The 16,810-nt window shown below is 48.8% G+C and overlaps 1 protein-coding gene across 9 annotated transcripts in view; it reads left to right on the top strand.

Annotated features, from left to right (window-relative positions):
• DNM3 (dynamin 3) overlaps nucleotides 1-16,810 on the top strand; it is a 381,825-nt gene that overhangs the window by 115,105 nt on the left and 249,910 nt on the right. For all 9 annotated transcript variants that reach the window (XM_053914860.1, XM_053914861.1, XM_053914862.2 and 6 more), the window contains exons 8-10: nucleotides 1,837-1,972; nucleotides 3,817-3,884; nucleotides 6,832-6,970. In XM_053914860.1, coding sequence (XP_053770835.1) covers nucleotides 1,837-1,972; nucleotides 3,817-3,884; nucleotides 6,832-6,970 — 343 coding nt within the window. The remainder of the gene's footprint in view (nucleotides 1-1,836; nucleotides 1,973-3,816; nucleotides 3,885-6,831; nucleotides 6,971-16,810) is intronic.

Here is a 16,810-nt window from a genome sequence, read left to right as displayed (position 1 = left end):
GTGAGGCACCTATAAAAACTCTTCAAGTCACAGGGAAAGGAAAGCTATTTCTGTTGAGGCCCCAGGCCATCACTGTCTGTCTCATCATCTGATCAAAGGAATGTCCTTGCAGAGACTGGTCTTACCTCTTTGACTCCACTGGACTCAGAGCACAGAACTTTCCAGTCAGATGTTGCCTTGTAGATGAGAGATTCAGCTCCTTCCTCCCTTCCCGCCCACCTTCCTCTCTTCTCTGTGCATCCTGCTCGGGGTCCAGGTCTGCGCTACCTGCTGGTGATTCAGCAATGAGTAAGATGTTTTTGGCCTCAGGAAGCGGCCACAGTAGAGCAGAGGGAAGAGACATCTAAGAGACTAATCTGATAAACGCAATGTCTCTGCTAAGTATAAAATGTGATGGGGGCCCAGCTGAGGAAGCGGAGCAGTTACCTGGAGGAAGGGTGTATGTTCACAGAGAAAGTGAGCTTGAATGAGACCCTGAAGTTAGGGAGAAGTCTGTCAGGTGGGAGAAGGAGGGCAAGGAGGGTGGGGACGCTGGTGCCGTGTGTCCTGGTGGGCCAGGTGGCCACAGTGTCAGGATGGGGAGACAGAGAGGCTGGACGTATGCTTTCTAAAATTTCCTGGTGTTTCAGCATGCATGGCATATATGGACATCCTTCCAGGCGTCTAAAATCAGATTCACATTAACATGTGCATGAATATAGCTATAGCTACATCCAATTATATTCTAGGTTTTCTGGCCTAATAATTTGCAGGTACTTTTCATTTATCTATGATGCTGGCAAAAGATGCTGTGAGTTTCAGATGGTTTGAATTTTTCCTGTTACATTTTGAATTTGGAAATAGTTCCATTATGTCAAATCATCACAGAGGCACACGGTTTTCTTCGCCCCATGGTCTATTTCTTGTTTTTTTTTTTTTTCACCAACCACCTGAAGGCAGTTCCTTCCCTGGACTGACTGAGCGCCTCTCACGTGCTGAGCAGCAGGAGAAAAACCTGCCCTTAGGAGGGAGATTGGTGGGTGAACATTGGACGTGTGTCTGCCAGGGGCCGTGCTAAAAACATGCCAAGGGAGCAGAGGAGAGGGCCCTTCTCCTCGTGGCAATGGGGACAGGTGGCTGTTAGGGTCACAGATCTGGGTGGTTTTCTGGAAAACAAATCCTTGAATGGAGTCTTGAAGGTCAGATAAAAGTTAGCCTGCTAAACTAGCCAGGGGCCAAGAGAGTGGTATCTGGGCAGAAAGGAAAAAGCACAGAGACACCGTACACGTGGGGAACCGCTTCTCTGGGGTTGGCGTGGAAGCTGGGTGTGGAAGTGGTAAGAGATGGGGTGGCCAGGGCCAGACCATGGAGAATCTTGGGTGACAGGTGAAGGAATTTTCATTTTATTATCAAGTTGTGGGGAGTCATTGAGAAGCAAGGCTAGAGCTAGTGGGGGGCCTGGACGGTCACACACGTGTGTGGTTCTGGCAGAGTGAGGCCTGTGATGTGGGGTGGGGGAGGGGAGAGGTGCTCCCCCAGGGGGCCAGCTGGAGCAGCTGGGAACGCCAGGGGAGTGGATGTCATAGGAGCCTTGGGCTGCCACCATATGGACAGAGCGCATTGAATGGCACGGATATTTAGAATATATACATTTTAACTAAACATCTGAAGTAAATCCTAATAACGTGCATTTCGGATAGTTAACTTTGAGTGCTGAGCAAAGTGTGATGTTAATTCTGCCAGCAGGCATGACTGAGAACACCAGGAGAAGTTCCCGGGGACAACCGCAGGAATTAAAAGGAGATGCGCAAAGCCTTGCCACTTTAGCTTGAATTTATTTCTCTCTCACATTGACAGGATGGTTCAGCAATTTGCTGTGGACTTTGAGAAGAGAATCGAAGGCTCGGGGGACCAAGTAGATACCCTGGAGCTCTCAGGGGGCGCGAAAATCAATCGTATCTTCCACGAACGCTTTCCCTTTGAAATAGTAAAGGTTGGTACCGACGTTACTTTTTCCTGTTCCGTTTCACTTCATTTCCATATCGTGTTCTACATAACCGTTCTCAGAACGTTGCAGAACTGGTGTGGGACTAAGATAGTTCTTTGAACGAAAGCCTTCACACTCAGGTGATGAAGTTTAGGAGAGAAATATTTTTTACCGGTGGTCCTGATTTTATTTCATGAGATCTGATGACATTTCAGATTGTCTCAGCAAATACTAGTTGCGTTCCTGTGATGTTTATTTGTTGTGTAGTTAATTTACAAATATTTCTTGAGCACTTACTCTGTGCCAAAGTTCTTAGTGCCTGTGATCAGGACAGAGACGCTGTCTGGTGGGGAAAGACATAAAATTAACAAATTGACAGAGTAGCAAGATCTCAAGTATTATTATGTAACCTAGTAGGTGGGGACAGGGGGAAGGTTGATGGGACATTCAGGCAAGGTGTCTCTGAGTAGGGGGCATCGGAAACAGGGTCAGAATGGCATGGAAAGATCAGCTGTGGGCATCTGGGGAAAAGGGTCATTCAAGACAAGCAGCCGAGGACAGGCCCCAGGTGAGCACCTGTACACAGGTAACTGGCAGGGGGCTGCTCTGGGCTGACGAGAGGAAGGAAGTGCCCCACTAGGGTGGATTTGTGATTTTGGAAGTAGGGTCCACAGGGCTTGGACTGAATCTGGGGGATGCAAAAAAGAGAATATTGCAAGATGACTCCCAAGGTCTTGGCTTGCACAGCCGAGCAAACGTTAGTGCCCCTCAGGTGAGGGGCCCCGAGGGGAAGCTGAGCTTATGTGTGAGCACAGATCCTGTTCCGTTGGAGCTGCACAGTAGGCAGCTAAGTGGTTCAGGGACTGGGCTACTTGCCGCGCGTACAGAGGCGGCTGCTTCTGTCTTGGTGTGGGAGGCAGATGGGTAAACAGAGAGTTTCATTAAAATGTGCTAAGCACAGCGATAAGCTGCAGCCCAGGGTGCTATGGAAACACTGCCCACAGACGTGAATCCCGGCCCGGGGTGTCCGGGAGCTTGGCTTCCGAGTGGAGTTTGGAAGGATGAGCAGCTAGTAAGGCAGGAGTTGGTGAGAGAGGGGAAGATTACTGCAGACAGAAAGGGAGGACCTGGAAACACTGAGCCCTAGAGCCCAGGTGTGGGCAGGGAACAAAGCCGTTCATGGTCGTGTGGACAGACAGCGGGGCTGGAGGGGCTGAGTCTCGGGAGTCAGGGGCTGAACCAAACGTTCTCTCTATGCCCTTCCAGGCCTAAGCTCCATGATACTTTGATCCTGCTTCCAAATAAATTTTAGGTACCTAGTAACTTCTGGGAAATTTTTACGCAGCCATCTGTCATGTGTGGGATCGGTAAAATATTGTTCATTTCCTCCTAGAAAGAGGCCTGGAACTCAGGTGGTTAAAAGGCCAGGGAGAAAAGATAGTCGTGTTCAGCTCAGCCCAGCTGGGCCGCTGTTGCATGTCAGGTGACACTCTTATTTATGCATTCGTCTGTGAATACATTTCCTACATTTAGCCAAAGAATGGAGAATTACAGCTTTCAAATGAACGGTCAGATTTATGTCCAGAAGGCGTCCTTTATGCACAGCATTCTACCTAGAAGAGAGTTAAAATCTGCTGCGCTGAAATAAAACTCCCAGAAATCCCTAATGTTCTCTGTTGCCTTGAACTTTATATAAACAGATGTTTTGACCATCTGGGTTTAAGTTCGGGAAGACATGAGCATCCGTTTATTACTAACAAAGTCAAGTTATTCTCATCCTTTAATACTCCATAGTATTGTTACTCAGTGGAATTAAGTGTCGTTAACTGTGGCTCATTTTACATCTGCAGATGGAGTTCAATGAGAAAGAACTGCGACGAGAAATAAGCTATGCAATCAAAAATATACATGGTATCAGGCAAGTGATCCACATGTTCCTGGTCTTCGGTTCCGGCTGCTAAAGGAAGATGGATGTTTATAAATGGCTAGGGAGGGAGCCTTTTCACCGTCTGAGCCGAGTGGGGTCCAGAGGTGGGAGGAAGAAGTAGGAAGTCCTAGTTTGGGTTCAGCGGTAATTGCCTGTATCGTCATACTCAGTCTTTTTCAATTAGAAAAACAAACCCTCCTGCACACGCAACACTGGGCTCGCATGACCAGGACCCTGTCCTCCAGAGCCCCCTGTCTCGGGGAGGGGGCCTGGCAGGACATCAGTCATCCAGACTTACACAGAGACGGGACAGAGTGACCGTGGCTGGCGTCGTGGAGCAGGGTTGGGAACGATTAATGAAGGTGGTAGCTTTGGAGTTGAACCTTGTCTGTTTAGAGGACAAGAAAGATTTCAGCTGGCAACAGTGTATTGAGTACGTATGTGTGCTTGTGTGTGTGTCTTGTATGTGTTGAGTGTGTGTTGTGTGTGTACGGGGTAGGGGGCAGTGCAGTGAGACGTGAGAGGATACAGCGTGTCGGGGCTGGCGGGTGAGAGACAGGACTTATGAAAGGAGCGGTGTGAACACAGGCAGAGGTGGTGACTGCAGCCCATGGTCATGGGGCAGGGGTCGTGCACGTTGAGCGGAGTTGGGAACGTAGACAGGAGAGCAGAGGATGGGAGTCGGGGAGTAGCCCTTGTGCCTGAACTTACCCTTGTATAAAGTGGTATTATATGCATTTACTGTCTTTGAATAACTATGATAGGAAAAAAAGGATTTAAAACACACACTTCTTGAGGTCATCACAGAAGCCTAAACAAAGCGTAACGGAGCATGTGTGAAATCGAGGTGTCCTGAAGTCAGGGTGACAGGGCTTAGGTTGCTGGCTTCATGGATTTTCCCATGGGAAGAAGGCGCCCCCTGTCTGTTGGCAGCGGTGTCTCTGCTTCAGCCGAGTGTGCTGCGTGTGCACCCTGCATGCACAGGGCCAGGCGGAGACTCTCCGGGGCACTTGACCGTGACTGTGAATGTGATGAGTGATTTTCCAAAGGACTCATGACGTTCGGATTGGCTATCATTTTACAAGTGAGACGATCTCTGGTGCGTCTGAGCTCACCAAGCGAAAAGGAGGAAACATCCACGAGCTTCTCGCCCGCCACAGGCCTTCTAAGCTCCCGGTTAGCTCTCGTCCCCCTCCCTGGAATCCAGATTTCCGATTTGCGTGCTCACCAACAGAAGAGATCGGTTGTTATTGTCCTGCAGCTGGTTTGCCTATGAGATGGTGATGATGTATGTAAGACATACTAACGGCACAATTATTTAGGACCTAAAGTACACGTGTGAAAAGCGTTGTTCCCAGTTGATTCTGTGGGATGTTTGCATAGTAGAAACCCTTCTTGCCCACTGAGGGCCGGGTGGTCCCTTTGTTCTGCAAACCCTGAGAACCAGTGATGAGCACGGGAGGGAGACAGCCCTGGTGGGACAAACACAGATGAGTGTGATAGTCACATGTCCTACCAGAGTAGTAACGGGACTGAAACATGGGCTCGGACCACTGCCGTGAAACAGGGTGTGGGGTCCGGAGGAGGAAGAAGGCCTTGTCGGCCACTGGCCGGGGACAGGCGCTGTAGGAAGTGGCATTTTGATCTGGGCTTAAAGCACGGGTGGGAGGTAGATGGGCTGAAACTCGGGGGAGGCCGAAGTGAACGCCACAGACGAAGGCAGAGAGGTGAAATACTGGTGTGAGTATGTTTGTGGAAAGGCAGGTGGTCTGGTGTGGCTGAAACACTGGGTGCGTGAGAGGAAGGGAGAGAATAAAAGGAAGGCTAGGGTCGGAGGGGGAAATGTTTAATGTTGGACTGAACCGTGTGGGTTTTGCTCCATATCCAAGGTGAGAAATTGCAGCTCCAGTCTCCTATAATCACTGCAGTTAGAACAGAGCTGAACAGAGGGCGCTCAGTACATGATGAGGAGGGACGTAGAGTAGAGCTGGTTATGGAAAAGTAAGTGTTAAAGAAATTCCCCCAAAGAACTGAGTGCTGAAGGAAGAGAAGTGAAGTGAGGAGAGGCGAGAAGAGAAAGGGAGGACGGTCTGGGAATGGGGAGCCAAGGGCAATGCCCAGAGCTGCCGGGACTGCCGATGCTCAGGGTCCGGGGTCCCTCTTACTAGCTTGTCTCCACGGACCCTCTGTTTAAATGTGAGTACCCATCTTTCAGGTTCCATGAAACACACAAACACACAGACACGCACGTCTGCTTTCCTGAGCTCCAGCACAGCACAGGACAAGCACTGTTACCAAAACAACTGGAATTCATTCTAGCCAAATGAAAAAGGCACTTGCGATTTTGGCTGTTGTTTGTTATTTTTTTAAGCTCACCGTTTCACCATCTTGGGTCCCAGGTTCATATCATTTAACTGCTTGCTTTGTCCTCCAGCTCCCCGGGACCTCAGACGGGGGCCCACTGAGCTCGCCATGACACAGCTGCCCAGTCATGTTAACTGTGGCAGCATTTGAAAATGAGGACCGCTTCTGCCCCGCAGAGGACAAGAGAGGGTTGCTTTGGGGACACTTTAGAAGTAGAAATAGAAGTGTCAGTTGAGGACCCCATTTTTATCCCTGTTTTCTCCTCTCCCACTGCCGTGCGGCAGAGAAACGCGGCAAATTACAGTCAATAAGAAGGCCGGGTAGTATGCCGTGTAAACATCTTGGGAACTATTTTTAGGTGATTCTCATCGTCTATAGAACAGAATTTATTATGGAATATATGTATTAGAGGTATCATTACAAATGCTACTGTGGCGAGAATAAGTCACGTTGTAACTTTTAAACTAGGGTATAACAAGCTTTCTTCCAGGGGCCTGTCCCTCAGAACACTTCTGGACCAGTACTTGGTGGCACTCATTCCATGAATCTAACACGGGCTCTTTCTTACGTGCAGGACAGGGCTGTTTACCCCAGACATGGCCTTCGAAGCAATAGTCAAAAAGCAAATTGTGAAGCTGAAAGGGCCTTCCTTGAAGAGTGTGGATCTGGTGATGCAAGAGTTAATCAACACTGTCAAGAAGTGTACCAAAAAGGTAAGCTTGAATCACTGAACTTTCCGACTAGTCCCTTTCCTGTCCTGCTGCATGCCTCCCACGGGACTTGCACCGTCCGGGAGTGTTTGTCAGCCCTTAGCCTTGCCCGGGTGGTCCTCTTTGTTTGGAATATCCCCTTTCCCCTCTGGTCTTCACCTGCCATCTCCTCTCATTTTTAAGATCCAGCACACTCATCATCTTTTCCCCGAAAATCTTGTGGTGGGGTGTCTGGGAGTTGAGTCCTCTCCGGGCCCCGTCCTCACTCGCTTCTTAGGATTCCCATTGGCGCCTGGTGTTAACTCCATCACAGCACGTGTGACACTCCATTGTGACTCGTGTGCCATTTATTTGTAAGGGGGCACCTCTCCTTGCTGATTATAAGTGCCTTTAATTTTTTAGTTTTAAAATGTTTTATTGAATTTATTGGGGGTGACATTGGTTAATAAAATTATATAGGTTTTGGGTGTACAGCACTATATGTATCATCAGTATAGCACATCACCTGTACACTGTGCTATGTGTTCACCACCCCGAGTCAAGTCTCCTTCCGTCACCATTCATCCCCCCTTTACCCCCCTCTACCTCCCCCACCCCCTTTTCATCTGGTAATCATCATACTGTTGTCTTGCGTCTACAAGGGTTTTTAAAAAGATTTTATTTATTTTAGAGAGAGGGGAATGGGGAGGAGAAAGAGGGAGAGAAACATCTGTCAGTTGCCTCTTGCACACGCCCCAACCCAGGGACCAGCCTGCAACCCAGGCACGTGCCCTGACTGGGAATCGAACCGGTGACCTTTCGCTTTGTGGGCTGACGCCACACCGGCCAGGGCGGTTTTTTTTTTTCTTTTATAAGCACCTTTTAAAAAAGAGCTGTGTCTTTTATCTTCTTATCTCTGGCACCTACTTCAATGACCAACCCTACATAAGAGGACTTCTACAAATACCCATTAACAATTTAGATGTTCAGAAGAGAACACGATGCTAAAGACATCTGTGCTTGGTTTTCATCCTTCTTTTTAAGTTGAAAATTGGGACAGGTTTTCTTTCAAATACCTACCTATCCTTTTCCCTTATTCCTCACTTGGACGTTCTTATTTTTGGCCTTATATTTATCTGCAAGTTCTTCTACTTCAAAACTGGTCAGTTAAAATCTTTTGCAAAGCAAAATAATTCTAATTAAAGTTGAACATGCCAGGACTTTATCACTCGATTTCTTTGAACGTGAGCCATATACAAGGCGACCCTGTAGCTTATCGTCCAGTGCAGGAGAGATTTGAAATTGAAAGGGAGCTAGCAATACTTCCCCTGGAACAATAGGCGAACCAAGACTGCCCCCGGCAATCCAGTGTATGGTTCACTCCAGCTGCATGGTGACTGTACATATAAAATTTACGAGAGTATTTTCATGTTCATTCCTCATGTTGCACGTCTTATGTGTAGAAGGTTTAAGTTGTTTTTCTGAAGCCACATAAAGGAACATCAGTGGAAAACGTGGGACTTCTGTGTGTTCATTCACAAACACGGAGCTGCACTTCCTCCAGGCTGTTTCTCACTGTTGTCTGGGGTGGGGGGGGGGGGGACAGGGCAGCCCAGGGACACTGGAGCTCTGGGAGCTGCTGGCGTCGCTCCGGGGACATCTCCATCGTGGGCTTCTCTGGCCGTCAGCCCCCAGCCGCTGTCCCTCCCTCCTGTGCTCTGCAGCACTGTGGCAGGGTGCTTTGCAGGACGCACCGAGAGGAACACCTTGTGTTTTCAACCACGGTTCAGCAACGGTGCCGTTTGCTGCCCTCTTGGGAAATGCCTTTCTTGTGTCTCCATCATACCAATTAATTGATTTTTTCCCCTTGCTTATAAAAAAAGAAAAGCTTTGCAAGGAAATTATAAGAAAAAGATACCTCAGTTGACGGTTAGAAATACAGGGAAAGATTTTCCATTAAAAAGGGCTGTTGGAAGGGATGCTGCATTTTGTGGCCCGTTGGGTAAGTAAAGATGTGGCTAGAATGCACTTACCTGCACACATGCCTCTGAAGCCCTGGCCTTCCAGGCCTCCACAGTCTCGCCCCTTCCCGATCCACACTCCTCCCAGGCTCCCTCCCCTCCATCCACACCCGGCTCCTCGTTTCTTCAACAGGGAAACAAGTGGTGGCCCCTGGCAGTGGGGCCAATGCACTTTTCCAACCTGAAGTGGGGAACGCCCCGCCTCCTGATGGCTGCACGGGTGTGTGTGTCTCTCTCTCTCTCTCTCACACACACACACCCACATCCCCCTCTTCATGTGCTGACCAGACTTTGTTTTCTTTGTGGCACACGTGAGCATGTGAATTGTACAATACGTGTCTGTCGCAGTTGGTGGTGGTGGAGGAGGGGAAATATACAAGGACGTGGGAACGTAAGCTCCCTGAGAGTGTTACAGAGCAAGGGGGGAAGGGGTGGTTCACAATAAATTATTACAGAAAGGATTCCCCCTTTCTGTCTCTGGAGGTTCCTCCCCCCCCACGCCCACCTGCTAGGTTCGCAATGCCAGAGACTGGTGAAAAGGAAAGGAATTGTTTATTTAAAAGTTACACACTTAGAGTAATGGCTTAATGTCTTCAATAAGATACTAAAGTCCTTTAGAATACCCACAGATGCACAGTCCTTCCCTCTCCCTGTGCCCAGTCTGGGGTACTGTGTCTCAGGAAAAGGAGTAGAAGTCCGTGATTCAGGCTCCCGGCACCATCAGCTGTGTGGCTGCTGCAATCTCCAGTTAATCCAAAGCCATGTGTCACCTTCTCACAGCCCACCAGCAAGAGCCCTTTCTCCCCTTTTCTTCCCGGCAAAGTCTCACCTGCTGCCTAAGCCGCGTGGCAAAAAGAAGCACTCCAAAACCACATGGTCCTCTTCCTTTCCCCTCAGAACCTCGTGGCCCCCTATTTACTTCAGAACCGCGTGGTCTTCCCCTTTCTATGGCTGCTGGGCCTAGGTTTAAATCCCAGCGCCCAGCTTCCTTTGCAGCCCCATTTCCGACTCCTCCTACAGTCAGCTACACCTGCCAGCATCCCCGTATTCTTCCAGCTTTTCTGAGCTGCCATAGTAAGTCTGGGCAGGTGTGGCCCCATGGCATGGAGCCAATCATCTCCAAGTTCTCACGCAGGCCCTGTAACCAGGGGGAGTTGCTTCCCAGTCCCACCTTGGGTGGAAGTCACTCCCATCTCCCTGGCTCAAAGCAGGGCCACAGCTATTTAACACATCCATGAAACCAGTTAAAGGTTATAGATATGTTAAATGACCATGCCAGGGATTAGCTGCAAAGCTCTTGCCACCCAAAACAGCTCTGAATAGCCCTGTTCCATGTGTCCCATCCTCCCTGGCTCAGGCTTGTGGGGGTGAGGACATCCTACATACATTTTTCTAGTATTTCCTGGACACCCCAAGCTCTGGACCCCATTACAAATCCCTTCCTGGGGCCCTCCTCTTTGCTGCACCCTGCTTCAATCCCTCCTTTCAGATTTACAACCACTTTATAATCATATAAAGGACAATGGACGAAGGTCTCGTCTTCTTGTAACTGCTTCTGGCTGGACATGGATGTTGTCCTACCTAACCTTGGGTCAGTGGTACCCTGAAAGGGGGATGCAGCACGGAGGGAGTCCTTCCTGTAAGGGGAACGACCTCACAGAATCCAAGTCAGTTGGCTGTCACTGCGAAGTTGCAGGCTCGGTGTCCAAAGGCTGGCATTACTGGACAGTTGGCATCCTTGTCGTATTCTGGAGGTGAAAGATTTGGCAAGAGAGTTGGAAGGCACAATTAAATCATAATCACTGAATAACAAAGGCAGGCACCTAGGTAAAGAATGGCTTATCCGGAGGAAGGTGTACAAGCATGCTACACCTATCCAAAACCCTGTGGCTCACTACACTTTGCTTGGCTGAGGGGAATATATCAGGATTTCCCTCCTTTCAGATTCCTAGGCCCTTTCTGTCCGGGCTGTTAGGACAGAAAAGGGAAAATCAGCTCTGAAGTGAAGCCCACAGATCGCCGAACCCCTTCACCAACCCAACCACCTAGTTTAACCAAACCGTTGAGTCTCAGGGGGCAATGATGAAGGTGGGCTCCTCAAGTGAGGCCTATATTGCAATCAATTCTCTCAGGTAACGAGGTCATAGGCATACGCCCTATGAAAACAGAAGGAAGAACACAGGTTAATTCACACAACAATCCCCAAACCAGTCTCTGTGCCTGCGAGACTGTCTTTTGGGAAGACATTCAGTTGCAAGGCCCTTGCTGCAATGACATCTAACAATGGCAATTTGACAGGTCCTTCGTGCCTGTAAATTGAACATCTTCGGTGATGTTACAAACCCAGTTTCAACTTTCGAATGAAAACAAACTTCCAAGACAGTTAGCTGCACCATTCTGATATCCAATACTGAGCATTGTGATTTTCCTTAGACCATGATTTTTCTCCTTAAGATCACCCTCGTTGTTATTAAAGCGACTACTTTGAGTCCAACTTTTAATTTTGCCTGTTTGTTTGCATAAACACACTAAGAGCAGCCTGGATCACCTATGATCTTTTAAGTTCGCTTTGCTGGATCTCACACAGGGAACCTTTAGACTGACTTTTCAGTCCGCCCCTCGGGGCACAGAAGCAGAGCCACACATCCGCCACCTGGCTTCGCCTGTACCAGTCGTTTCCCCTCAAATCCTTGAGGCTTCCGTTGTGCCTACAGGTTCCTTTTTAGCCATCTTTCAGGAAAGCAACCTTCGTTCCTTCCCTGGAAAGACTGCTACAAACTGCACAACCAACCAAGGTACCAGGCTTCTTCTCGTGGGCTTTTGCTAGCTTCACAAGTCAATCCCAGTTCCTCAGGGCTTCCTGGTGATGACGAGAACCCAGACATGCCTCCTTCAGACGTGACATTCCAGTCAAAGTACCAGTTAACAAACCACCATTAATGACTGGTCTTAGTGGATTTATGCAGAGAAACCTTATGTCATCACTCACTCCTTCAGAATGCCAAATTCTGGAGGGATCAGGTAGGGAGAAAAATACCAAGTGCGACGGAAAATCCTTTTCCTTCTGATATCCACCAAGATTGCATTTTTGTGCCTTATACCTTCCATTACTAACCCCACATAATTTATTTCCAAAACTTTCATGCCCTTCAGTTCCGGTCTCTTGGCAGAGACATGCTCTTTTGCCTCAGGCAGAAACACTCATCAGACCCAAATGACCCTTCCTGGGTCCTCAGTGGCAAAGGCATGCTCCCCAACCGGTTACAGGCGACCTTCACTAGGTCTTCAGGTGACCCTAACAGGTCTTCGGGTGACCCTAAGTAGGTCTTCGGGTGACCTTTAACTAGGTCTTCAGGTGACCCTCAACAGGTCTTCAGGTGACCTTAACCAGGTCTTCAGGTACAGGGGGTTTCTGATCAGAAACTCAACCAGTGGCACAGACATGCCTTTCAGGTCCGGTCTCTTGGCAGAGACATGCTCCTTTGCCTCAGGCTGAAACACTTATCAGGCCCAAATGACCCTTCCTGGGTCCCGAGTGGCAAAGGCATTCTCTCCAACCGGTTACAGGTGACCCTAACAGGTCTTCAGGTACAGGGGGTTTTTGATTAGAAACAGAAACACAACCAGTGGCACAGACATGCCCTTCAGGTCCGATCTCTTGGCAGAGACATGCTCCTTTGCCTCAGGCTGAAACACTCATCAGGCCCGAATGACCCTTCCTGGGTCCTGATTGGCAAAGGCATTCTCCCCAACCGGTTACAGGCGACCTTCACTAGGTCCTCAGGTGACCTTACCAGGTCTTCAGGTACAGAGGGTTTCTGATCAGAAACACAACCAGTGTCACAGACATGCCCTTCAGGTCTGGTCTCTTGGCAGAGACATGCTCCTTTGCCTCAGGCTGAAACACTCATCAGACCCAAATGACCCTTCCTGGGTCCCGAGTGGCAAAGGCATTCTCCCCAACCGGTTACAGGTGACCTTCACTAGGTCTTCAGGTACAGAGAATTTCTGATCAGAAACGGAAGCAAAATGAAACCACATTCCCATGAAACCAAGAAACAAGCAGTTGAGGTTTCCTTTCCTCCAGGTTTATAACTGTCACAACCTTTCTACATATTTTTGCCCATCCAGATTTAACCACTATTCCCTTTTAATCCCTGCTCCTTTCCCACACTGGGAAGGACTATACTTAAACTCAGTAGTTAAACTCAGTATCCGGCAGCCAGAAGTCCCTAGCACTGCAGGCACCTTCCACTAAAAGTCCCTAAATCCATAGGGACATCCTGCAGCTTTCTGAAGCTTAGACCTTGCAAACGCCCTATAAATCAGATGGTCACCCTTGGACCCCAGTCCATGACCTTCAGAACCAGAGCTATTCCTATCGGAGCCAGTTGCACAGAGAACCTGACTGGTGCAGTGCCCACACAGCAGCAACACACAGCCCATAATCTGAAGACAACCCTCAGCCCACCACCTCGCCCAGTTCAAAGGTGGCAGAACTCTCAGGTGACTCATCATCCAAGATGGAGATGCACAAGGTTGACCCGTCCTCCACGGTGGGGCACTCACGTGGCTCATCCTCCATTTTACCCAAAATGGTGACGCACCCACATGACTTGGTATCCAATCCCCAACATTCATGCAGGCTCGGCTTACAGAGCATAGGGGCTTGCTTCCTCCCCACACCTGAGTACAAGTTCCCTTAGTGCCACCTGGGCTCACTGAACCTGTGAGTGAGCAGCCAGGGGCAGCCTGGAAGCAGCACACTAACTGGGAGCAGCACACCAACCAAACCATCACCCACAACTCCATTATCCCCAAGCAGTATTCAGAAACAAGTCACTTCCCTGCTCCCTTTCGTTTCCTTTCCACTTTTCCGGGCATGATTAGGCGGCGATGCCCTCAGGAGTGCAGAGAAACTCTCAGAGACCGGGAAAACTCCCCAGTCTCACTCTCCCACACCTGAGGGGGTAGGTCTGCCACGGGCAATTAGCATCCCTTCCTGGTTGCCAAAAACTGTTACAGAGCAAGGGGGGGGGTTCACAATAAATTATTATAGAAAGATTCCCCCTTTCTGTCTCTGGAGGTTCCTCCCCCCACCACGCCCACCTGCTAGGTTCACAATGCCCGCCGCCAGAGGAAAGACGTCTCTCAATGCCAGAGACTGGTGAAAAGGAAAGGAATTGTTTATTTAAAAGTTACACACTTAGAGTAATGGCTTAATGTCTTCAATAAGATACTAAAGTCCTTTAGAATACCCACAGATGCACAGTCCTTCCCTCTCCCTGTGCCCAGTCTGGGGTACCGTGTCTCAGGAAAGGAAGTAGAAGTCCGTGATTCAGGCTCCCAGCACCATCAGCTGTGTGGCTGCTGCAATCTCCACTTAATCCAAAGCCATGTGTCACCTTCTCACGGCCCACCAGCAAGAACCCTTTCTCCCCTTTTCTTCCTGGCAAAGTCTCTCCTGCTGCCTAAGCCGTGTGGCAAAAAGAAGCACTCCAAAACCACATGGTCCTCTCTACTCTCCTTCAGAACCATGTGGTCCTTTTCCCCATTTCAGAACCACGTGGCCCTCTTCCTTTCCCCTCAGAACCTCGTGGCCCCCTATTTACTTCAGAACCGCGTGGTCTTCCCTTTCTATGGCTGCCGGGCCTAGGTTTAAATCCCAGCGCCCAGCTTCCTTTGCAGCCCCATTTCCGACTCCTCCTACAGTCAGCTACACCTGCCAGCATCCCGTATTCTTCCAGCTTTTCTGAGCTGCCATAGTAAGTCTGGGCAGGTGTGGCCCCATGGCATGGAGCCAATCATCTCCAAGCTCTCACGCAGGCCCTGTAACCAGGGGGAGTTGCTTCCCAGTCCCACCTTGGGTGGAAGTCACTCCCATCTCCCTGGCTCAAAGCAGGGCCACAGCTATTTAACACATCCATGAAACCAGTTAAAGGTTATAGATATGTTAAATGACCATGCCAGGGATTAGCTGCAAAGCTCTTGCCACCCAAAACAGCTCTGAATAGCCCTGTTCCATGTGTCCCATCCCCCCTGGCTCAGGCTTGTGGGGGTGAGGACATCCTACATACATTTTTCTAATATTTCCTGGACACCCCGAGCTCTGGACCCCATTACAAATCCCTTCCTGGGGCCCTCCTCTTGGCTGCACCCTGCTTCAAGAGCGGGGGCTTGGCTTGTTACCTAGTCACTCTGTCCCAGCCCCTCAGATACGCCACGCCTAAAATATAAAACACTTGATAAAATGTCTCCCCATTTACCTTTATGTGATTTCTTGAGCACCTTTAGCTTTGATCACCTTTGTAGATGGTTCCGTTTTTCCTTTTTAAAAAGATAACAAATGCGTCGTGCCCTGCTCAGTACTTTTTTCATGCCCTGAATAAATACAGCATCATGTTATATACAACTAAAGGATTATTAGGAATTTGGGGGCAGGTTTAAATTCAGAGAAATGGAATAAAATTATCGTATGTATGCTTTTAGGAGCAGTGAAATCATTATTGCTACTCAGTTTGTAGAGAGTGGCCAACATTACAAGGTTTACAGCTTTTTGATCAAAACAGAGCCTGTGTCTGTAGTTCAGTCAAACCAGTCAGCTCAGATCATGGGCATAACAAGCGTTTTGCTCCGGTTTTCATTTATTTTCCCAGTGCTGTTTGCTACGGAACTGCGAGCAGACGATCACCTAATGACCCGGGTCTCTGCTGAAGGCAGTGTTTGGGAGTCTCGCTGGTCTCTCTCATGCCTGTTCCAAGAGAATCCTAATAGCATGACTGCCATAATCTGATTAATCAATGGTTAATAAATTTAATAAGCATATAATTTTTATTTTATTGGGCAGAAATATCTTTCAAGTGATTCATTTTTTTTCCCCTCTAGGGAAAAAGTGGTTCATGCTTAAAATTAAATTTTTATATCGAGGTCCCACCGACGTAACTAAATATTACCCTAAATAGCACTTAAAACTCTGGATTTTATTAAAACTTATTTTCATATGTGTATTTTAGAAATTTGGTGCTGCTTTCTCTCAGAATAGGTACAATTAAAATTTTTTCTTAGAACTCTGTATTTCAGGTTCAGATCCCTGAAGTCATATGTATCGTATTGGTTTTTTCATAGTTTCTTACTTATTACTTGAGATTATGCAGTGTCACTTGAATGATAAACTATGCAGAAGTAGTTTACCATTCGACAGATGTCCAGCTTTGGAGGCTCCACTGTCACCCATGAGGCAGGAAGTCCTCTGAGGCCTTGTCACAGCACCTTTGGCCATTTACTTCTTCGTGATTCTCTTTTTTGCTTTTTATAAAGTGTTTTCTGCATTCCACTGTGTCTGCACAGGCGACCTGCCACTGCAGACGGTAAGGCTGTTAACACCAGCGGCTCGGACACACGCTGAGCGTGCAGTCGGCCGACAGCCGGGGGCCCTTTTACTTCTTTCCCGCTCCCTGTCCCTGCCCCCAGTGCGCACAAACACATCCGTGGGGGGAGAACGGGAAATGAGTTATCTGTGGTTCACGCAATGAATCACCTTCAGAGGGTGACAGACAGACCCTGGGCTCTGGAGTCCGAGGACTTGGGTTGGAATCCTGGACCCACCAAGTCTGAGCTGTTTAGCTTTGGGCAAGTCCCCTAACCTCTCTGTGCTTTGCTGTCCTCCTCTACAAAAGGGGTGAATCATAGGATCTATATTTTCTGACTGTCGTGGTTTTTGAATGAGGTTATTTCGTGAGGCCCTTGGCCCACAGCTTGAAACGAGTGAGCACCGTCCTGGCTGTCACTTCATGTTTGTCCCCATCTTCCTCACCTTTGTCCTTGAGGGGGTGCTGGCTCTGGA

The sequence above is a fragment of the Desmodus rotundus genome, chromosome 12 (genome assembly GCF_022682495.2).
Source record: "Desmodus rotundus isolate HL8 chromosome 12, HLdesRot8A.1, whole genome shotgun sequence".
NCBI lineage: Eukaryota > Metazoa > Chordata > Mammalia > Chiroptera > Phyllostomidae > Desmodus > Desmodus rotundus.
The sequence above is the reverse complement of the archived record's forward strand: the minus strand, read 5'-3'. Positions and strand labels throughout refer to the sequence as shown.